This window comes from Trichechus manatus, unplaced genomic scaffold, assembly GCF_000243295.1.
Source record: "Trichechus manatus latirostris isolate Lorelei unplaced genomic scaffold, TriManLat1.0 scaffold00016, whole genome shotgun sequence".
Classification (NCBI taxonomy): Eukaryota; Metazoa; Chordata; class Mammalia; order Sirenia; family Trichechidae; genus Trichechus; species Trichechus manatus.
In genome coordinates, this window is record NW_004443952.1 from 25,523,701 (window position 1) to 25,547,467 (window position 23,767).

At 47.6% G+C, this 23,767-nt stretch overlaps 1 protein-coding gene across 1 annotated transcript; it reads right to left on the reverse strand.

Moving 5' to 3' along the window:
• Positions 1-3,105: 3,105 nt before the first annotated feature.
• GLIPR2 (GLI pathogenesis related 2) lies at positions 3,106-23,744 on the reverse strand. The gene is made up of 5 exons (XM_004372275.2): positions 23,643-23,744; positions 13,478-13,586; positions 13,014-13,117; positions 10,954-11,031; positions 3,106-3,714 (listed from the first exon to the last, which is right to left on the reverse strand). The coding sequence occupies exons 1-5, from the start codon at positions 23,653-23,655 to the stop codon at positions 3,554-3,556; spliced, it is 465 nt and encodes a 154-aa protein (XP_004372332.1). The 5' UTR covers positions 23,656-23,744; the 3' UTR covers positions 3,106-3,553.
• Between the last annotated feature and the right edge of the window lie 23 nt (positions 23,745-23,767).

Here is a 23,767-nt window from a genome sequence, read left to right on the forward strand (position 1 = left end):
TGGAAGGACTTGGGGTCACGCCACGCCCCTGATCTCCACCAACCTAAGCCCCAAGCCCCACTCCAGATCCTCGGGCCTTAGCGTCCCTCCCATGAAAGCGCACATTTTTACCGGAGCCTCTCCAGCTCTTTCCCTCCCTCGTTAGTCATGTTCTCATTCCCTTATTCATTGTCTCCTTCCTTCGTTCGTTCACTCCTTTCAGGCATAGTTTTCTTCTTTATTTTGGGATTTGGTACTTTGAAAATTATTAATTTTTTTAATACTGAATTCCGTTACCTTGATGCCTGCGTTCCATACAGAGCCTTAGTCCCTTGCGATATCTGGATCTGCATGAGTCTAAGAACTTGTTGTCGCCCTTGGAAGAAGGCTTAGACTTCATTACCCCCTCTGCCACGGACTAGCTGTGTGGCTTAGGTAAGTCCCGCCAGGTCTGGTCTGTCCTCTCCCTGTGAGAATAGCGGAGCTCTACCACAGCCCTGGTAGCACAGTGGTTAAGAGCTGCTGCTGCTAACCAAAAGATCAGCAGTTCAGATTGGCCAGCCACTCTTTGGAAACCCTATGGGGCAGTTTTACTATAGAGTCTCTAAGAGTTGGAATCAACTCAACAGCAAGGAGTTCCATTTGGTTTGAAATGCTCCTCCAGCCCTGACCTTGTGGGAAGCAGCAGCAACGTGGGCAAATGGGGCTTCTTGGTCCTGATGACAGAGACCCCTTCTCACTCCCGTTGGCAGCCTTGTGAGAGGGAGACAGCCCTCACCTCCAGGACCAGACATGGGTGCATCAGGCCCTGCTGCTTCTCAACATTCCTTTGCCCCCACACCCTTCAGCCTTGGGGATAGTTCCGTGGAGGAAGTGGCCATCCTCCTTTATGCTCCTTCTACTTCACATCTGAGAGCAGCCTACCAGCCAGTAAGAAAGTTGGCCCTAACAAGTATCATGGAGTCTGGAGAGGATCTGATCTAACTCTAGACCTTGTACAGGTGGGCAAATTGAGACCAGAGAGGGAAGGACTTCTGAACTCAAGAGTTCATAGAGCTCATGCTTGGACCCCGGGTTCCTGACTGCCTTCTCTGCCCTCTGGCTACAAAAGAGAATGGGGAATCTGGTTTTTCCCCTGTTCTTATTGGACTTGTGGGGGTTGCTGTCTTCGGGAAATCCATTAAAGTGAGATTAGTGCCCACCTGCCCAGCCAGCTTCACTGTCTGGCTCCTCTCCAGACCTGGAAAGCTCCCCTGGCCCAGCTTTCCCCTTTTTCCAGCCAACTGAGGAAACAGACTGGTCTAAAGAAGCTGGCTGCATGCTGGCTTCCTCCACCTGGTAATGTGTGGTGTGTGTGTGTGTGGGGGGGCTGTCTCTAGGAGCAACCAGGAAGCCCACTGATTGGCCATTGAGTTGCTAGTAGCCGTTTGACCAGGTGTGGCTAGAAAAGGACCTCAGGTTAAGGCCCTAAAACCAAGTCTCTTCGCCCCACGCACCTTCAGCTTCCTGCCCAACTCAGCATTCCTGAGGCAAATAAGCTGACCATCCCTAGGGAACTGTGAGTTAGCTATGAGAGACAACTAGAGAACAATGCTGTGTTCAGGGAGACGCCCTAGGGGAGGGGACCCTAATATTCTGACTTTCAGGGGACCATCAGTTGATATGTCAATTTTTTGGAAAGGCCAAAAGAAAATGAGGGGTTTATTTTAAAGATACACCGATTTGGCCTGCAACTATCTGAAAGCTCAGAACAATCTCTCTCAGTATCTTCACCTCTTTTGTAACCAGCTTTCCCACTTATGTTTTCCACTTGTAACTTGGCTTGCATATAGCTTTGGTTTGCCATGGCCTAATTTGAACTCATGGCATCCTTATTTTTTCAATTCCACTGCAAACTGGTAAATTCTCTCCACACTTCCTAGCTCAAATTCCTGATGTTCATGGCCAGTCTAGGGATTGGCTGCCCTTGGATCAGGTGCCCACTCTAATCCAAAAAGCCCTTAGGCAGTGAGTCGCATGGTTCACAACATGGCCACCCAAGCAGCACAGTTCACTGGGGAGGGAATGGAGGCGTTCAGGGGCTTGAGTTACTCAAGACAGGAACGCAGTCATGGATTGCCTCAGTCACCAATTGAGAATCGGGTATGAATCACGTTGGAGGAAGATATTACATAAAAGAAAAAGATTTTATTGTTTTATTAGTCAGTATCCCTGGATGAAATGAAGGGCATAGCATGAGACTGTTCAGAGTGCAAAGAAGACCTTCAGGAAGTGTGTTTTAAAGGCTGGTCTGCTCAGACTCCCATCTTTAAGCAGGCAACCCCCTCACTACCACCCCTGCTGTCTCACCAGATGGAGATGCCATGATTTCAGGGACACTCAGCTTTGCATCTGGGTTGGTCCCTCCCATATGGACCATATGAAATTGCTATTCAAGAGAACTTCGTGTAGTTTGAGGCAAAACACAGTGTCAAATTAGCGTCTCTAGGCTCCCTGCTTGGGACATCCCTCTGGAACATTTGGGCCCAGCACACATTCCTGGAGGCAGCAGAAGCACAGCTGCAGCCACAGCTGCCAGGAACAGGCCTGGGCTCCCTCCCCCTGTGTGAGGGGGGAGGGGGGAGGCCAAGGGCTTCCTCTAGAGGCCCTGACTGAGCTCACCCTCACCCCACACTCACTGACTTCATCCATCCAAGGCTGCTTGGCCAAGAGCCCAGGCAGTGGGGATGGGGCTCTCTCTCCAGAGCAGGCCCTGGTCCACCTAACAGGTGGGGGAGGGGTGAGCTTCAGGCCTTGCCCAGCTTCCCAGAAACCAGGGGTAGCATATTGACTTCTGAAATGCCAGAGGATTTTAAGAGAAAAGGTGTGTGTGCAGGGGAGGGGAGCGGCAAGGGATGGCAGTGGTAGTAGTACTTAGCTACTTAAAGGTAGAAAAATGCAAGGAAGTGCTGCTTTTTTCTCCATTTGTTCTTTGGCAGTCCCATTGGAGAATTTCAAGCGGCATGAAGGATGACATCATGTCTTACAACTGAGAAATCACAGCAATTCTGTAAAATGGAGCCCCTACCGCCCATGTTTCTGATGGAAGCTGCTTCATATCTACATGTCTAAAGTTGTGTTTTATGACACATTTAAATGAGAGTTTAATGTTCTTCAATTTCTACCAAAAGTAGATTACACTGCATGAAAATCACATAAAATCAACTTCACTTCTTAGTATCATAAACATTTGGAACACAAAAAGTCGAGGGATGGATGTTATAAGTAAGAAAGGTACAAAAGATGTTTGCTTAAAAAAATAACAAAAAAAATTTAAAAATTGGTTTTCCCCCTAAAGTCCAAATCATTGTAGTCTAGGTAACCATCGCGATAAATGCTTCATATGCTCATTCCTTTGATAAGAATGAGTTCATGCAGAACTGTATATCCAAGTGTGTGTACAAGAGACATTCACGCGCATCACACACATAAGCACATACATTCACAGGGACAGACACACAACTGAGTTTTTGTTGTTCTAGGCACTTCACATCCATGTTCTTAAGTTTGCCACCTTCCCATTAGATTTCACAGATTACTTCTTTGGAGGCAGGACATTTTCCTCGAAGAAACCTTGGTTGACAACATTCCCTGCAGGGAAGTATCTGGCCACCACAAATGAGGACCCATCACTTGCAGATGCCTTCCCTACTCCCATCTTCTTCGTATTCTTCCACACCATGGCTGTGAAGTGTCCTATAGGTAAAGAGGCAGAGGGAGAGAGAAACAGATTAGTCAGCAGAGCCTTAAGGAGGATGTTGCAAGGGATTCTTGAACCCCTGCACCATCTTGCCAGGTTCAGGGAAGTTCCATTTCACAGATGCCAGAGGAAGGAGAGAAAAACACACCAACTGCCTGGTTTCCCTAAGCATCAGACCCACTCAACCAGACCTCACTCACAAAGGCCACACAGACTTTACTCATCTCACAACTTTCCAATGTCCAAGGCTTCATGATGTCCCAGAGATCATGACAGAGCCCAGTGACCCCAACAATTAGAATGCCTCCCAACCTGGCATCTGCCTCCAACCCTCCCTCCAAACTGTACTCTTCAAGGTGACCAATAATCTCCATGTTACTCTCCAATGGTGACTTTTTGTCCTCATCTTATTTGACATCCCAGGAACATTTACACAGTTGACTCCTCCCTTTGCAAAGCACTCTCCTCTTTTGGTTTCCATGAAGCCACAAGCTCTTGGCATCCCTCCCTCTCACTGCTTCCTCCTTCTCTTATACCTCACTTGTAATGGTGGAGGACCTGCATTTCCCAGACTCAATCCTGAGCTCTCTTTTCTCTCTATACTCTCATTAGGCGATTTCACCTTTTCCTGGCTCAAATTTAGTTTTCCAGCTCAAACCTCTCTTCTCTTCCAGACAAAATGACTTACTAGACATTTCCATTTGGATGACTCACTGGCATCTCAATTTTTTTTTTTAAATGAATGGGAAACATTTTTAATTTTATTTCATTGCTGTTGTTGAGAATATACACAGCAAAATATACACCAACAGTTTCCACATGTACCATGTAGTGACACTGATTACATTCTTCAAGTTGTGCAACCATTCTCACCCTCCTTTTCTTAGTTGTTCCTCTGCTATTAACACAGATTCACTGCCCCCTAAGGTTCCTATCCAATCTTCTGAGTTGCTGTTGTCAATTTGATCCCATATAGATAGTTTTTAAAAGAGAGGCATCTCAAATTTAATCCAGTCAAACCTCACTCTTGATTTTGGTCCCCCCCAGTTTTATTCCTCTTCTAACCCATTTCCATCAACAGTACCTCTATTCACACAATCCTAGGGGTTGTCTGCATTCCTCCTCTTCCTCATCTTTCCCACAACAATACATCATCAAATCCTGAGGAGTCTAACTCCAAAAATACATCTCAAGTCCATCCACTCATCTCTAATTCACTCCCAAAACCTTGGTCCCGACAGCAAACATTTCTCACTTGAACCATTGCAACAGCTGCCTGATTGATTACTCTGTATCCACCTTTGCCTCTAATAATTTGTTCTCCAATTAAGTAGCAGAGTGATCTTTTTGAGACTTAGGTCAGAGCTGTTTACTTCCTTGCTTAAAAATCCTTCTACAGCTTCTAATGCATCTAGAACGAAATCTAGATTCCATCCTCAGCTTATAAGGATCAGTCTTGCCCTGCTGACCTCTGACCTCTTCACTTTGCTCTCATGCCTTTTCCTCATCTTCTGTGAATGCTTTGGCCCAGTGGTCTCCTTTCCATTCCTTAAACACATCAGGTTATTTCCCACCATAGGGCCCTTGCACACACTAGCTGCTGTGTGAAATACTCTTGCTGACCAACATCTTAGGTCTCAGCCTAAATGTCACTTGTTCAGAGAAGCCTTTTGCAATCACCCTTTTACTTCCTGAATACTTCCGCCATGAAATTCTTACCCAACTCTTGTTTTCTTCCCTTCCCTCTTCATGGCATTCTTACAGTTTGCAGTGATCTATTTGGTTACTTGACTATTGTGTGGCTCCTTCACTAGGCTATGAGCTCCACATGGGCAGAGACCAAGTTGTTTTACTCACTAAAGTACACCTAGTATCTTGGCAGAGCCTGACATATGAAAGGTGTAAAATAAATGGAATGAATGAGTGAATGAAAGGTGTATGGAAGAACCATCTTGGACTCAGGTTCTGCCCTTACTGACAGTGCAGGCCTTCTGTGTTTTGAGCACTTTCAGACCTTGACAGGTTCCTGCCTCCTTCGATTCCCCCTGCTCTGAGTGAAACAACCCAATTCCTTCTCAAACTATTGCCCCATCCTCCAGACATTTCCATGGCTTCTTGAAGCTTTGTAGTAACAGTTCCCCACTGCTCAGGCTGCCTACCTCCCACTCACTGGTTCTTAGCTTAGCTTATAGGTCTCCTCACTCTTTGAGATCAGAGAGTCAATGCTATAACGTACTCTGCTCAATGATCATAAATTCTTTTCATCTTTTGGGAGAAGAGGTCGAGAGTTTATCCCTCCCATCTTTACTGTTTAGGACCCACACAGATCCTCTGACAGCTGACGTAGTCAATGGCATATTTACTTCCATCTCACAGGATGGTACTCATTTGCCAAAGCAACTCTCAAGAGATTATGTTCCCTCCTAAATACTTGTCTTGCAATTATGGCAAGCTCTCTGAGGGCAGGTATTACTCTTGTCGACCACATATCCCTAGTATTTAGCAATGGAATTGGAACATAGTAGATGTTCAAAAGTATTTGATGAAAAGAGGAAGAGGGAGGAAGGAGGAAAACTGTGATAGGAGTAGCTAAGCTTCCCATACAAGGTTAAGAGAGAAAGAAGATGATATCCCCACTCCTTTAATTCTTTAGGGAAGAGACAACTTGGTTGTCTCCATTGCATCTTAGGTATGGTAGGAACTGGATAAATGTTCATTGATTAAATTTTTTCCTTTACAGTTGAACTCCTTTTTTATAATTTTTAAAATTGGGTATAATTTATTTATGTGTCTACATCCACAAAGGATTTGGGGTTACTTATGACAATAAAACATAAACATGAATCAATACAGTTAATATCATAGTCGATGTAATACATCTGAAGCAAGAATTAAAGGAAAACAAACCCTAAGTGCAATTATGCATCTTTACCACTTTTTTATTGAAAAATTTTATACACAAATTGTTCTGTGACATTAGTTGCAGTCCCTGCAATGTGTCAGCACTCTCCCCCTTTCTTTCTCTTTCCATCCTGGGTTCTGTGTCCATTCATCTAGTTTTCCTGTCCCTTTCTGCCTTCTCATCTTTGTTTTTGGGCAGGTGTTGCCCATTTGGTCTCGTATACTTGATTGAACTAAGAAGCACGTTCTTCACGTGTGTTATTGTTTGTTTTATAGGCCTGTCTAATCTTTGGCTAAAAGGTGGAATTCAGGAGTAGCTTCAGTTCTGAGTTAGTAGGGTGTCTGGGGGCTATAGTTTCAGGGGTTCCTCCAGTCACCATCAGACCAGTAAGTCTGGTCTTCTGTTGTGAATTTAATTTTTGTTCTACATTTTTCTGCCAGGGACCCTCTATTATGATCCCTGTCAGAACAGTCGGTGATGGTAGCCAGATACCATCTAGTTCTTTTGGGCTCAGGCTAGTGGAGGCTATGGTTCATGTGGTCCATTAGTCCTTTGGACTAATATTTTCCTTGTGTCTTTGGTTTTCTTCATTCTCCTTTGCTCCAAATGTGCCAGGACCAACAGCTGTATCTTAAATGGCCTCTCGCAAGCTTTTAAGACCCCAGACACTACTCACCAAAGTAGGATGTAGAACATTTTCTTTATGAACCATGTTATGCCAATTGATCTAGATGTCCCTCAAGACCGTGGTTCCCATCCCTCAGCCCCAGTAGTTCAGTCCCTCAAGGTGTTAAGATGTGTCTAGGAAGCTTCTATGACTTTGCCTTAGACAAGTTGTACTGACTTTCCTTATATTGTGTGTTGTCTTTCCCTTCACCAAAGTTAACTCTTGTCTACTACCTAGTCAGTGATTTCCCCTCCTCACCCCTCCCCTTCCTCATAACCATTAAAGATTGTTTTTTTCTGTGTGTAAACCTTTTCTTGGGTTTTTGTAATGGTCTCATACAATATTTGCCCTTTTGTGACTGATTTATTTCACTCAGCACAATGCCTTCGAGATGCATCCATGTTGTGAGATGTTTCCCGGATTCATCATTGTTCTTTATTGTTGCATAGTATTCCATTGTGTGTATGTACCATAATTTGTTTATCCATTCATCTGTTGATGAGCACTTAGGTTGTTTCAGTCTTTTTGCTGTTGTGAATAATGCTGCAATGATCATGGGCATGCATATGTCTATTTGTGTGACAGCTCTTATTTCTCTAGGATATATTGCTAGGAGTGGGATTGCTGGATCATATGATATTTCTATTTGTAGCTTTTTAAGGAGGTGCTGTATCATTTTCTATAGTGGTTGTACCATTTTTACATTCCCACCAGCAGTGCATAAGAGTTCCAATCTCCCCACAACCTCTCCAGCGTTTGTTATTTTCTGTTTTTTTTATTAGTGCCAGTAATGTTGGGGTGACATGGTGTCTCATTGTAGTTTTGATTTGCATTTCTCTAATGGCTATGATCGTGAACATTTCCTCATGTGTCTGTTAGCCGCCTAAATATCTTCTTTGGTGAAGTGTCTGTTCATATCCTTTGCCCATTTTTTAATTGAGTTGTCTTTTTGTTGTTGAGGTATTGAAGTAGTCATAGATTTTTAGAGATTAGACCCTTGTCAGATATGTTGTAGCCAAAAATTTTTGCCCAGTCTGTAGATTCTCTTTTTACTCTTTTGGTGAAGTCGTTTGATGAGCATAAGTGACCACTTTTCTTTTTTTTATTATTGTGGTAAATATATATATAACAAAACATTTGCCACTTCAATATTTTTTATAGGTACAATTCAGTGACATTAGGTATGTTCATCATATTGTGCAACCACCACCACTGTCCATTTCCAAATTTATCCATCACCCTTAAACAGAAGCTCAGTGCTCCCCTAAGCAATAACGCCCCCTTCCCCTCCCACCCCTTTGACCACTTATTTTTAAACTTGTATTAACCACTGCTTAATAAACTCCAAGGTGCACCGCAGAATAGAGGAGAAACACTTTTTGCCAATTCACCCTTGGTCCTTATACTTTTGAGTCACAGCTCCAGGCTTTCAGCAGCTTCACCAGGTGTCACTACTTGTATAGGCTGTCTTTTCACTAAGGCGCAAGCCCTTGCTCATACAAGTCTTCTTTCTCAGGAGATCACATGCTTTGACCATTGACCCACCCACTCTCTGTTTCCCAGACAAGGAAGAAGCTGCCATTCATCCACTGGTTGCCAAGAAAATAATTATGGACACAAAGTGCACATCAGCGGCACAAATGCTTGTGGCAGCCTTTTCCAAACAGAAGAAACTAAGTAATCTTTCCTCTTACTGGGGAGTTTTCTGTCTCCACAGAGATAACTAAGTTATGGGTATTCAGAGATTAATTAAAGGACACAACTTCCTTAGCAACCGTCAGATACACACTGGTTTCTAACTCTCATCTACTAACAAAGACTTTTTCCCCCTAAAGGGATCACATCCTCTTCCCTGCTATAGACACAAACTTCCTAGAATATACCTTGAAAAAATATTAAATACGTTACAGTATATCCTTGCAAGGGAATAATGTGCAATGGTAAGAAAAGGAACACTCCTTTTGTATTGATACGGAACAATCTTTGACAATCTGTTGAGTGAAGAAAGCAAGTGCAAAACAGAGCATATAGGCTGACACCAGAGTGTAAAAAGGGGAAAAAGAGAACATATATACACATATGCTGATGTACGCGTAGAATACTTCTAGAATGATACAAGAAACTGGTAACACTGGTTTCCTTTGAAGAGGGAAGGTGCTGAAGACAGGGATGGAAGGGAAACCTTTCACCTTCTATAGCCTTTTGTAACAAAGCTTTTGAATTTCACATCATGTAAAAGTATCACTTATTCAGAAATAAACAAATAAACCTAGTCATTAAATAGAATGTAAGAAAGTAGTTCTAAGAAATAATTTCTCTCCACTTAGCTCATAGTACAGGACTCAACTGACTGTGCCTTTATCAAAGGATCCTGACCCGGGGGGATAGATTATGGGATATTCCAAAGGCCCTTTCACCTACAGCACAGACTCAATAGTTCACGCAGCAAGGATCAGCTGGGGAGAAAGCTCTGGGGAGGCTGAGGCATGGAAGATAGGCCCAAGGGTCTTTAAGGGTCTTGCAAGCCCCAATTAGAACACCACTCAAAGTTGTACCCTTGTCTTAGGATCAGGCTTTGTCTGTCCCAAGCATTGCCCACTGGCACCTGGGATGGCACAGAGGCTAGTTGCTCTGGGGTTTTCCTCTTTTAGGGGTGGGATATGTGGAGCGATAGGTGGGATGGCAGTGAGTGATCATGGAAAGCTGAGTTCCATTCCCAGCTCTGGTACTTGTGAAGTACCCAGAGAGGCTCCTGCCTTGGAACAGAGGCCATGGAAAAAGCATCAGACAAGGGGTAGGTGGGCAGAAGGCATAAGAGAAGACTCTTCCCCACTCTGGGCCTCAATTTCCTCCTCTGCAAAACAGGGAGACTATAGCCCTACCTTCGAATGGTGTTGGGAAACGTTAATGGCAGTGGATGTGGAAGCACTTTATAACGAACTATCAAGTGTGTGCACACAAGAGCAACGATAATAACTTGATCTGCAACGTGTGGTTGCACATTAATCTTGCTCATGGGAAAAGCAAGTCCAGAAGTGACAAAATAAAATGCTTCATGGACACTCATCTTTATTAAAAGAAGACAAGGTTCTGCCTGCACACCTTTAGTCACTGGTGGAGGCTATTACTGCCCCCTCCCCACCTCCCAAATATAATTGCCACAGAATCATCAGCTCTCACTTAGGCCCTGATAGCAGCTCCATGTCTCTGGCCAGGAGACCTGCAGAAGTTAACTGAGAGGAGAATGCCTCAGCAGATGCTTCTACCTCTGCTCCATAGTCCTACCCACACAGGTTTGCAAGAGCCCCTGCCCGAAAGAGTGAGTAGCAAACCACAGGAAATGCTGACTGGCTCTGAGAACTTGTCACTTCCTGCTTCTGAGGAAACCCTGGGGAGGAGGAGGCCACAAGTGGCTCTGCCCATGGGTGGGATAGGGCTGGAGTGGAAATGGGGTAGGCAGAGAAGCCCCTTTCCAGTTCTCCGGGTGCCTCCTAGCCAGAGAAATGCACACCTTTGCCTTTTGAGTAAAGTCAAAAGAGAAATAGGGAAGAGGTAGGAGAGGACATAAATGGTGGATTTTCAGAGGATTAGTTCCTCTCCACAGCCAGACACCCAACCTGCAACCCTGCACAGGCCCAGACCACTGGTTGGGACCCTGGCACTCACCTGTCCCTGAGGTAAAGCCTGGCTGCTGGAAGTTGTAGTTCTTGATTTCACTGTACCATCTATCAACCACCTCCTTTCCTGTATGGAGAAGAAACTGTTCTAAAACTCTGCAGCAAAATCAACCCAGCTGCCTATTCTGTCCATCTCCTCCCATTCACCCCTAACCACCCATCCCACAATTAGATGTCTGATAAAGCACCAATGGGCTGAAACATCTTGAATGTCTGTAGCAAACTCCCAGGGATGCCCATGAGCATGTACAGGCAGAAGTGAGGGCCTTGTTGGGGATTGACTGGCAAAGCCCTGGCCTGGGCTCAGGAGGCTGCATCTGTGTCCCAGCCCTGTCACTGACCTGCTGTGCAATCCTGGGCCAAGCCCTTCCCTTTTCTGCACATCAGTACAAAAGGGTTGAACGAATGTACTGCAAGGGCCTTCTAATGATGCTCTGATTTTCTGAAAGACTCTGCTCTCATCCCCATGTCTGGCTCCTGAAATATGCACAGGAGTAAAGCCAACTGGGCTGGCAGGCCAAGGTCCCTGCTGCCAGCAGGGAGTTCTTCACCTGAAGCATCTATTGCCCAGCAGGTGATGATATGAGAAAACTCACAGCAATTCCCTAGGAGCATCTGATGGCAGGGCCAGAGCTAGGAGCCTACAACCTCAGAGCAGTAAGTCTCAAACTTTAATGTGTGTATGAATCACCTGGGGTCTTGTTAAAATGCAGATTATGATTGCAGTAGGTCTAGAGTGGGACCCACATTCTGCATTTCAAACAAGCTCCAGTGTTGCTGATGCTGCTTGCTGGTCCATGGGCAACATTTTGAGTATCAAGGCCTTAGAGAGCAGTGGCTATGCATTAGCCTTGCCTGGGGAGCCTTTAAAAACTGCTATGCCTGAGCCCTTCTACAGATCAGCTGTATCAGTATCTCTGGAGAAGAGACCCAGGCATTGGTAGTTTTATAAAGCTCTCCAAAGATTCCAGCATGCAGCTGGGGTGGGGAACCATTGCTGTAGAGACCACCTACCCAATGCCCTCTCTGTAGAGATGGAGAAGCTGGGGTAAGAGAGGGCAGCAATTTGCTCAAGGCTCCACAGCTCAAGTCTGGGATGGAACCTGGATCTCCTGACTGCCCACTCAAGGCTCTTTCCCGTCCCTCTCCCTGTTGCCCTGGGCCCGAGGGACATAGCCTGGGCCTGGGGAGAGGCTTGCAGGCTGAGGGTGAGGCCTCAGGGGGAGGTTTCCTCACCTGGGGAGCAGACCTCTCCTGCAGGGAACGGGACCAAGCTGCACAGGAGGCCCTGGTCAGGCTGCACTGGGGAAACCAAGAGGACTTGGACAGGGCCTCCCCTGGGAACTCCCAGGAATGTGAGGCAGGAGGGAGTGAGTCATCCTCACTGGGGGGCTGGAGAAGGCTTCAGAGGGACATAGCCCTCTCCAACATTTTTCCTAAAAAGCCATTTCAGGGCCATCCGAGCCAGAAAGCTCAAGAATGTTCGGTCAGTGTGGTGGGATTATCATTCCAGACTGAGAACTTAGATGGAGGGTTTGTCTTTTTATTCTTCTTTTTCCAAAACGAACAAAGTTCCATGGCTTTTCTCGGATTATAAAAGTAATACACCAGCACTATAAATTTTTTTTTAGAAAAATGTAAAGAAAGTAAAATTCCTTTTTAGCTGGGGATGCTTTGGTGTCCACAGAATCAGCTGAGACTTTGTACAGAAAACAGTTTTCTGGCCCCACCCCCACTGCTCAGGCTGGGAGCACTTCCAGAAGGGGCCCTGGTCAGTCTGCCCCATCTCTGTGTCCCTGGCACTCAAGCACAGACCCGGCCCTGAGCTGACCATCGCAGACCTTGTGGTGAACTGAGCTGGCCTCTGGGAGAAGACACAGAGAAGGACTTTGGGTTCCCTCTTCCCCTGTGGGCCGGTGGCTACACCACAGCAGCGAGGAGGGCAGACCTCTGAGATCTCAGAGGGCACTGGGGCCAGGAGGGCTCTGAAGAAGGCTTGTCTTAGGCCCAGTTCAGGCAGAGGGGAGGGCAGCTGAGGACGTGACCCACCTGGCTGATCGTAGGATGCCCAGGCCAGGTTCTCCCCGCATTGGCCACGACTGGACTCCGGGCTGTGCTTGAGGATCCTTGTGCTGGCCAGGGCCTCAGAATACCTGCCAGAGTCCATGGTGCTTCCTCAGGGCAGGCACAGCCCAGGGAAACCCCCAAAGGATGAGCCCCAAACTGGTATGACCAAGCATCCTTCCCAGCCCACAGAGGGTTTGCAGAGGAAATAGGCGTGAGCATCACACCTGCATCTCTTTTGAGCTTCACAACGTCCCATTTTACAGAGGAGCAAACTGAGGCTCAGAGAAACATAGGGACTTGCCTAGGTAAGTGACAGAGTGGTTACTCAAGATTGGTTGTATCTGACCCCAACACCCATGTCTCTCCCACCACCTCAGGGCCCCTCAGTGACTGCAGCAGTAGCACTGCAAAGGTCCTGATCACCCTGGGGCACTGAGGGGACTCACTGCTGAGCCTCCTGGTTGAGCTTCTTGCTGAGCTTCAGCGGGGGGACACCGTGCTTCTGCCGGTACTCATTGTGGGCCTTCAGGACCTCATTATTGAACTGTTTGGAAGCTGCAATGATTTCAAAAAGGAGAATGTTTCAGAGCAGAGACGAGACCCACCAAAAGTATAACGGCGTGCTTCAGAGCAGTGTGTGGCTCAAACCTCATGCCACATGAACAGGCTGCTGCTCCTTCCTACCCCTGCTCCCCAGTCAAATAGGCAAATACACCTTTGTGCATCCTGCCTCCATCCCTCATATCACCCTCCACATCTCTGCACAGCTGAACCCCATAAATTGTGCAGGCCTTATGGGCTGTGTTAGGGATTTGGGTCTTTATCCAAGGCAGTGGGAAGCCACTGAAGGGTATGGAGCAGGGAAGTGAGCTGGAAGCCTGAAAGATTCTGCTGGCTGCTGAGTGGAGGATAGACCAGAGGAGGTGCAGAGATGTTGGGGGCCAGACAGGACTTCTGAAAGAAAGTATTTGAAGGATGCTGGAAATCTCAGACTGGACCTGTGATGAGTGGTAGAAACTGGGGAGGACTGGAATTGGGAGCACAGAGAGAAGAGGCCTGGCTGGGTGGAAGGGTGTCTAACCTGGGCTGGTGGGACCAAAAGGACCAACAGATACAGTGGGGGAAGAGGCAGAGCTTGCACCCAACTGAGTCATGACCTCAGAAAGGGCAAGGTCAAGGGGGCTGAGTTAGGGAGAGAGTAAGTGGATGAAGCCAAGGGCAGACAAAGCCAAAAGTGGACAGAAGTCACACCAACTTGTATCTGAAATGGAATCCCATCCATCCACCCATCCAACATCCACCCAACAACCTCCACCATTCATCTAACACTCATCAGTCCACCCCTCCACTGATCCATCATTCATCTAGCATCTCCATTCCACCCATCCATCCATCATCCATGTATCCATCCAACCCCAATCTATCCACCCATTCATTTATCCATTCATCTGCCACTGAGGGTCTCCTCTATGCCAGCCTTAGGAATCTGGAAGTTACCCTCCAAGGAAATGGGTATCAGTTGAGTGGGTCATGAGTGATGGCCACAGAGGGCCTTTAAACTGAGCCAGTCCCATCTGGAGAGGAACGTAACCCTCAGGGCTAGCCATGGGTGGGGAGCAGGAAGGGCGTAAACTGAAGCAGGAAGGAAGCCCAGGTCACATTTACCATTCACCTTTCTTCTCCTCTGTTGCCTTTCACCCCAGAGGCTGAAGGGATGACCTGACAGGAAGTCATCTTCCCCTCGCCTTGGTCAGAACTCTCATGTTTCCTGGGCCTTCAAATCAGATCCCATGGAGCCTTTGAGGGGACCCTGAGGGGAAGAAGACCTATGGCTTGCCCTCAGGGTACTTTGAGCTAGATGCAGTTCTAGGGGAGTTGAAGATAACTGCAGATCATGCCAATGCGGGTCAGTACATCCAAGGGGGCTCTAATGAACTGAATGGGAGAAAGATGTGGCAGTCTGCTTCCGTAAAGATTTACGGCCTTGGAAACCCTATGGGGCAGTTTCACTCTCTCCTATAGGGTCACTATGAGTCAGAATCAACGCGATGGCAATGGGTTTGGTTTCGGTTTTTTGGAATAAATTGAGGAGTGGTACCGACCTGATGACTCTGGGGGTTTGGAGGAGTAGGCCAATGAGGCCAATGAGGTTTTGGATGACAGGCAGAGATAGGGAGACATTGTGAACAAAGGCAGGGAGGTGGAAACCTGGAAATGTTAACGGGGCACAAGCAGGGGCAAGGAGCCACAAACTACGAGAAGTTTTCAGGTCTTTGTAGCCAAGAGGAAGGCCAAGGCCTTGCTGATATTAAAGCCAAAGATTTCAGGTTTAGCATGTAAATGCAGTATTTGGGTATGCAGTTACTGTTGTAGTTGTTAGTTGATATGAGTCGATTCCACTCATGGCCAGGGCACCTTATGTATGCAGAGCAGAACTGCTCTATAGGGTTTTCAAGGCTGTGACCTTCCAGAAGCAAATTGGCAGGCAGGCTTGTCTTCCAAGGTGCCTCTGGGTGGGTTCAAACTGCCAACTTTTCGTCTAGTAGTCCAGCACTTAACCGTTTGCACCACCAGGAACCTAATGGAGTCACAGAGGCTTTTATTTAAGAATATCTCATGTAAAAATGGCATAAGCCACAGCCACTCCTGGGAATGGGATGGAGGTCTCGGCTGACGATAGGCTAAGAAGGAGTCAGTAGGCTGATGTTGCAGGCAGAAACCCACAGGATCCTGGGTGATGGGCTGCTTGCCCTACACTAGCACGTCCCCAGCTGGAATCCTTCACCCAGCTGGCCCCCACCTTGTGCGAGAAGCAGTAAAAATTTGGAGTGTGTCCAGAAGTGGTAACGAGGTGGGTAATAGGCTGGAAATGGGGTCTTTCTCTCAATCAAAGCTTTTTTTTTTTTTTTTTGCCAGATAACAGTAGCATATTTATTCACTTTCCAATTAAAATTTCAAAATCGAAATAGCACTGATAACAAATATACATCCAATTTAGTTTCAAATGCAGATAAAACTGGTTTAATTCTTAGCTCAAATTTCAATTCAACTTCCAAAATCCAAATAGAACAAGACCCTAGTGTACCTTCTGGCAAATTCTAATGACATTGATGAATTTACTGATTCAAATTCAATTTGAAACACATGCAAATTCATAACTCCAGCTAATATAATTTGATTTGTTAATTGAATTTCCAACTAAAATTCAAAAATACAAATAAGAGCATAACAAATATTGGCATGCATATTAGTTGTAATACCAAATAACACTGGGGTACTTATTAGTTCAAATTTTAATTAAAATTTCTAAATACAGATAGCTTTGGTAGCAATCAAAGGTGATTTTGTTTTTCAGATTCCAAATAAAAGGAGTTATTAGCTCATATTTCAAATCAAAATACCAATATTCAAATATCTCTGTTAACAAGGACTTTTGCACTTATTAACTAAAATATCAAATAACAATGATGTACTTATTCAGATTTCAAATGGCAATGGTTTGTCTATTAATAGTAATTACAAATAACACTATTTTGTTTAATTCCAATTCATTCAAAGCTTTTTAAAGACTGAAAGGGCAACCTCACAAGATAGTGAGCTCTCCAGCACTGGGGGAGTTCAAGCAGATGAGCCCCTCTTAGAGGGATTCAGGCACTGAGTGGAAGGCTCAGTCAGATGGCCTTCAAATTCCTTCTAAGGTTCCATCAGGGTGGAGCTGAGAGGAGACAAGATGAATGACTGACTCCAGACTTCCAGGAATTAGTGACTTCTCTAAGGAGACTGAGTGATCCAGCACAAGTGTATGTATACATGCATGGGCATGTATGGGTACACACACTCAAGGTGACAGAGGGTCCTCCTCTGGATGACAGGCTTGTCCTTTCCAGCTCCCATGTTCCAGGCAGGCCATGTTGGGTCTAGTGGGACACCATGGGAGATGCATGAGACTGAGTGGCAGGGGCAATGGTGGCCACAGATGCATCAGGGAAGGCTCCCTGGATAAGGTGTTCCTAGATAAGTTGGAATGCGGTGAGAAGGCAAAGGGCTCAGAAAGGGCAAGGTGGAAGGGACCTAGGCTGTGAGGAGGAGGTAGGGATAAGGAGAGCAGGTGGATAGCTAAGGTGAAGCCAGTTCTGGGGCAGCCTGCATGCTAGGGTGCAGTTTGCTGTAGGCCCTGAAGGCTCCTTGGCAGAGGGACATATAAGGCTGCTAAAAACTAGATGACTGCACTCCCAGAATGTAGAAAGTAAAAGGGAATCAAAAGTGAAAGTTCCAGTATCCAACCCAAGCTCAGTGTTCGGAAGCTAAACTCGGCCCTTGTCTCCAGCAAGGCCAGGTTCACTGGCCAGAGTGGAACCTAGCCTGAGTTCTCAGGAAGGGGTCAAGAGTTTTTTCTGGTAATCAGGAGGGAAGGCCTGGTCTCCCCACCCCTGGATGGGATGTGTGGGCGCCCCACAACCACACCTCATGATGGCCCCTGGAATCCCCTCCCACCACAGCGGCCAATCCTGGCCCAGGCATCTCTTCCACACAGGGCCTCAGCCTGGGAAAGCAAGATATGACCTGGACCATACCCAGCAAGAAGCACTCCCTGACTTCTGTAGAAATAACCAAGAACACAGATAAGGTTATGAAACAGAAGGTCAAAGAAAAACTACCCATGCCCATATTAGGCAGGGAGGGCTCTCACAGCCACCCCACAATGGGGGAAGGGCAGAAGGGTAAACTGAGGCTCAGAGAAGTCACACAGCCTCAGAGTGCCAGCCAGGAATGAGGGAGGGCTGGCCCATCTATCCCACACTGGTCCTTTCTTCTGCTTGCTGACCAGCCATTTCTGGGTGCTGGGCCGGTGCGTGATCTCATTTACTTCTCCCCACCTTCTGAGGGAGCTTCCACTACTGTACCCATTTTTTTTTTTTTTTTGATGAGGAAACTGAGGTTCAAGAAATGAAGTAACCTGCCCAAGTTCCCACAACTAGTCCAGGGGTAGGCCCATCTGGAGGCAACCAAGGTCTGATGCAAAGCCACTGCCCTTAACCCCACACCACAGTCCAAAGTCATGACACAAAGGAGATCACAGAGGGGAGAGAGAGTGGATAGCCAGACTGAGGGGGAAATCAGTTCAGGCCTATGGGGACAGCAGAGGTGCAGAGAAAAGCAGACCTGGGGTTGGCAGCTGCCTTCTCATCTGAAGAAGAGAATAGGAGGAAGGAAGAGGAGAGGGAAAAAAAAAAAAACCCTAAGATTTCATAAGTGTCTCCTCTGTGCCAAGCCGTTTATAAACAGACCTGCCTGGTGGCCCCAGAGGGCAAATCAGGCAGCAGATTTGCGGCTTAAATGTCAGAGCTGCTGAGAGGTGGAAGGGGCTGCCTGGGTTTGCTGAGCTCTGTGACACTGAGGGAGGGACAGGGCTGGCCACTATCTCTGATGGAGTTGAGGGTACAGGCAGCCTAGGTGGGACTGAACCGGAGGCCCTTTAAGGTCTCTTTGGGGCCCAAGCCTCTAATGTTGAATAAAGATTCTGAGGAGGTCTGTGCCCTCCTCCCCCTCCTGGTTCTTGGTTGGGGACAGGTTTTTCTCTCAGCATCCCTCGTTCTCTCACTGAGTCTACCTGCCTCATTTCTCTGCCTGCTCCAGACTCCGCATAAAAGAGGCCTGAGACAATCAGGTCTACAAAGGGGAGGGCAGATAGGGGTCAGGGCAGGAAGTGTGAACAGGCCCCTGTCAGTCCCCTTGGCAAGAGGCTTGATGCAGCCTGGACCCAACTTTGGGACAAAGCTGATTTTACTGGTTTATCAGGAAGAAAGAATAAAAAATTGGTGGGAGGGGCCAGAGATAATGAGTTCCAGGTGAGTAATTCCTGCTTTTTAAGCCTGAGTTCTAGGAAATTCAAGAGGTAAATCCCAGCTCCGCCTTTTACTAGCTGTGTGATCTTGAAGAAGTTGCTTAATCACTCTCTGCCTTATTTCCTCTCTATATAAAGTGGGGATAACAGCATCTAACTAATAGGGTTGTTGTAACAATTAAATGAATTGATCTGTGTAAATATTCAACAGTCCTGGAACATAGTGTCGGCTATAATTATTATCATTACTCTTGGGCAGAGGACTAAAGGCCTCTGGCCTTGGGAGAACCTGCCCTAATCAGATGGATCCTCTGCCCTTAATGGGAACAGGGCTGCTGGTATTTAAATTGATCTGTGGTGGCATCTTTCAGTCCCTCTGAGTTGGGATATGTGCTGAGTGGATGATGAGTGAATGAACAAATGAATGAAATTCTCACATCAGCACAGGGAAGCTGCTGGGACAGGAGTCCTCTCCTTACTCTGATGAGGAAACTGAGGTCTTTTGGGTGGGGGGCTGCCCAGGGTCACACAGTGAGTTCACAGAGAGCCCAGTCTAAGAATGGGACCTTCCCTCTTGGCCCCTCTGCTGCAAGTCTCTCATTCTTTCCGTTGTATACACATCTCCCATGTTCCTAATGGCAAGAGTGATGGTCGATGAAGAGTTGTTCAGTTGCTTAAAGGAGCAAGGATTTTGTGTCCTGAGAATTCGCCCAGGCTGTCCCCCACTCCACGAGAGGTTGCTCTGGCCAGCAGAGACGCCCACTCTTTAGGCCTGCCTGACAACACACACGCCCCTGCAGGCACTGGGCAAGTCCCTGTCCCTCTGGGTGAGAAGGAAGGATGACATCTGTGTTTTCCACATGTCTTCAGAGCAGGGAGACCCTTTCTTTGAATGAAATCTTTAATAAAATCAATGGATGAAAACAGAGCTGCTGGAGTTGACCTGGCCCACACAGCTTCCCACTGCAGAGACCTGAGAGCCCACTCAGCAGAAAATTCCTAGACTAGTTGGTCCCTGAAGGCTTTTCTGCTCTGACTCCTCTGGTACTGGGAGATGTGGGTCTAGCAACATTAAGATTCTTAGAGATGATAAGAGGGTGTAGGGGGTCCTGGCTGGGCCAGAGTCCAGGCTGGGCTGGAAGGTATAAATGATCAGTGTGGTAGAGGGAGAGCTGACAAGCTGGGAAGACAGAGACCTGGGCTCAAATCCCAGTTTAGCCACTTACTGGTCAAGATGTGACCTTGAGCAAGGTACTCAACTTCTCTGTAAATCGACAAAATGGGTTGATAATAACTGCCTTGCAGTGCTGTTACAAAGGTTGGTAACACATATAAAACACCTAGCTCCATGCTGGGCATGCAGTTTAATAGCTGGTAACATATAAGGAATGAGCCCTGGTAGCGCAGTAGTTGAGCACTTGTCTGCTAACGAAGAGGTTAATGGTTCGAGCCCACCAGCCGCTCTGCGGGAGAAGATGTGGCAGTCTGCTTCTACAAGGATTACAGCCTTGGAAACCCTATGGTGCAGTTCTACTCTGTCCTATAGGGTCAGTATGAGTCAGACTCAACTCAACAGCAACAGGCTTGGTTTCTTTGTGGCACAACAGTTAATGCTCACCTGCTAAACAAAAGGTCAGTGATTCAAATCCACCCAGCGACCCCATGGAAGAAAGACCTGGCAATATGCTCGTGTAAAGATTACAGCCTAGAAAACCCTGACGGGCAATTCTGCTCTGTCACATGGAGTCACTGAGTCAAAACTGACTCAACAGCACACAACAATTATTAGGTACAAGAGGCTTCCAGTGAGCCCAAGGCCATCGCCTCTCTCTGACTCCATCACTCTTGCTGTACACTGAAGTCCAGCAGGGAGACAAGAGCTAGGAGCAGGACCTGAAATCCTCTCAAAGCTGGGCCGAGCATCTCCTGGAATTTAAGCTGCCCCAGTTGTGCAGTGATTTTTCAGCAATGCCCACTATCCCAGCAGCTGTGGGGTGTATCTGTAGTTAAAGAGTAAAGTGAGACTGGCACCTATGCAGCAATAAGGAAACTGAGGCCTAAACGAGACCAACCTTACAACTGTCTTTATGGCATGTCATAAAGTCCCTGTGTAGATAGACATCTGTGAGTGCTACCTGACCTGAGAGCTGAGACAAGGTTGGGCTTGTGCTAAAGGCCCATTGGGCCTGGGTCACCAGGTCACCCAAAAATGTCACTTTCTCTTGGGAACTCTTAGGGAAGCCACACACTGTCCTATGGGGGAAGTCTAATAAAATGCATATGGCTATGAGGGGAATAGGCCTGGGCCAGGATTCTGGATGTGTGTGTGCATGTGTGGGTCTTGGGGGCGGGGGGAGGGTCATAGCCCTAACCTGCCTTCTGCAAGGTCCCCTCCTCTCTTCTGAATGAGAAATCATCATCCTCTGAAACCTGCCAGATGGTCACCTCCAGTCCTACAAGGTATCACTGCTGTCCTGTACCCACACTCACGCCTTTGACTCTTCCCTCTCATTTACAGTAAGTTGGTCACCAATTCTTGCAGATCCATCCTTTCCTCCTCTCCAACCCCCGGCCCTAGATGCCTCTATCATCTCTTGCCTGGGAAACTGAAGCCGCCTCCCCCTGGCCCCCCACCTCCACTCTCCATCCCATCTACCCTCCATGCTGGCACAGCTCTAGTCCTGCTGCTCCTGGATCCATGCAATTCACTGGCACTCCAGCCCCATAGGGTAAAATCCAAATTCCCAAGACCTTCTTGGATTTGACTGCCTCCTCTAGGAAACCTTCCATGGGCTCCCTTGCAGAGGAGATCTCTTCCTCCCTTGAGCTCCCGCCCCTCTTCACCTGCACCTGTCTGTGGCTTGGATCACTTTCTACATCTTGTTGGAGCCATGTGATGCCTGCCTATTTCCCTAATCAGCTTTATTTATTCATTTCATGACAAATGAACAGTCCTTGAGGACAGTCCTTGCAGACTGAGTCAACAGCTTGGTAGTGAGCTGATAGATGACAGAAGAGAGAAAAGGGAAGGAGGGACGCAGAGATGGATAGATAAATGGATGAACAGATAGAAGGATAGACATATAGCTGGATATTAGTTCTGGAAAACTGATTCTTAGGGAAGAAGCCAGAAACTACTGATTGAAATGCTGCCTTAGAGAATTTGTAAGTTTTCTCCTAAATTTGCAAAGAAAGGAGCTGATTTCCCAAGTAGAGGTCTCAGAATGCTCTCTTGCATCTGCCATGCTTTGTTCCATCATTGCCCATTATCCTTGGTCTTTAACTACATGACAACCCCCATGTTACCTTTCCATACTGGGAAGGACCCAGGAGATCATCTGGGTCACCTTCATTGTACAGAGACAGAAAGAGGCACAGAGTGGAAAAAATCTGCTCAACATCACACAGCAAGTGATTATGAAACCCACGCTAAAAGCCAGATCTGTCACTGCAGCCCAAGGAAAGGCAGATTAGGAGCAATGCCAGGGAAAGCTCTTATTCCCACTGCTGGCACCTCATTATCCCTATAGGTGGCACAGGGTTAAATGGGTTTGGATCTTGGAGAACAGACTCAAGAAGGACCTGGCTTTACCATCTGAGGCTGACAACCCCAACTTTCCATCAAGCAGAACTTCTAAGCTCTGTTCATTTCAACAGTTGTTTATAACAGCCTTCCATGAGCTGGGAACTACAGAGATAAAACCTGGCCCCTGGCCCCAGACCTGTGGGAAACAGGTCTGTGGCTGGATACATGTGCTAAGTAAACTGTTGGGAGGACTGCAACAAAGTGAAGGCAGGACCGGGGCCATTGCTCTGCCTGAGAGCATCAGAGATGGATCCTGAGCCCAGGAGATGGGCCCAGAAGGAGGGGAAGGATTTTCAGCCTCACAGAAGGGGTGAGGTCAGTGGTGGTGGTGAGAACTGGGAAAGGGAACCCGGGAGAAGGGAACAGTGTGACAGTTTCCGGATAACTTATAGGGTACAGGTAAGGGGTGAGAACAAACTCCCAGAGGGCCCGAGGGTGGTCTGGAGAATGTGTATTTCTTCACCCTGCAGACAATGGGATGGAAGGTATGAGCAGGGAATGACAGGCTGCGCCCTGCATTTTAGAAAGTTCACTCCGACAAACACTGTGAGAGGGTGGGCAGCCAAAGGCCAGAGATACAGGGAGGCGTCTGTGCGGGGCGGAGCCAGACTGAGCCTGGCACAGGGCTTGGCACATAGGGGGCGCTTAGGAGAGGATGAACCACGGAAAGAATGAAAAGGATTTTCAGAGCTGTCTTTAGGAGGGTTGGACTGGGCCAGCTGCTTTGTAGCGAGAGATGCTGCCACAGTTTGGTGGCTTTTTCTAATTCTAACTCTGTTCTCCTTCTGAAACAAAGCAAACGCCACGCCTTGGCTGCAAGCTGAGCGATAATCCCATCAGCGCCTGGAAGCCCTCCCTGACGCAATCTCTGGCTCGCAGCCAGGGGGACCCTCCCTCTGTCTGCCTTCCCTCCCTCGCTCCCAGCGGCCTGACGGCCACCCCAGCTTCCTGGCTGCCCCGGAAACTGCCCGTGCTGCGCCCGAGGGCACTTCGCACGCGCGTCCCTCTATCCCACATCCGGGGGTCCCGCAAGGGAACCCGAGCTGTGTCCCCCGTGCGAGGGAGGCTGTCCCGTTCCCCTAGGGACCCAGGATGCCGCACGTAAGGGTGGTGGCGAGTGTCTGGGAGCCTGGGGCTCCAGAGCCATCCCTCACCCTCGTGCGGCCCACTGCCTTCTCACCTGAGTTGCCCATGGCCGGCCCGCTCGCTCCTCGGCTCCTGCTGAGGCTGAGCTCAATCCCGGCCCCGCGCCGCTCCGAGTGCCGGGCGGGAGGCGGGCCGCAGCCCCTCCCCGCCGGCCCGGCC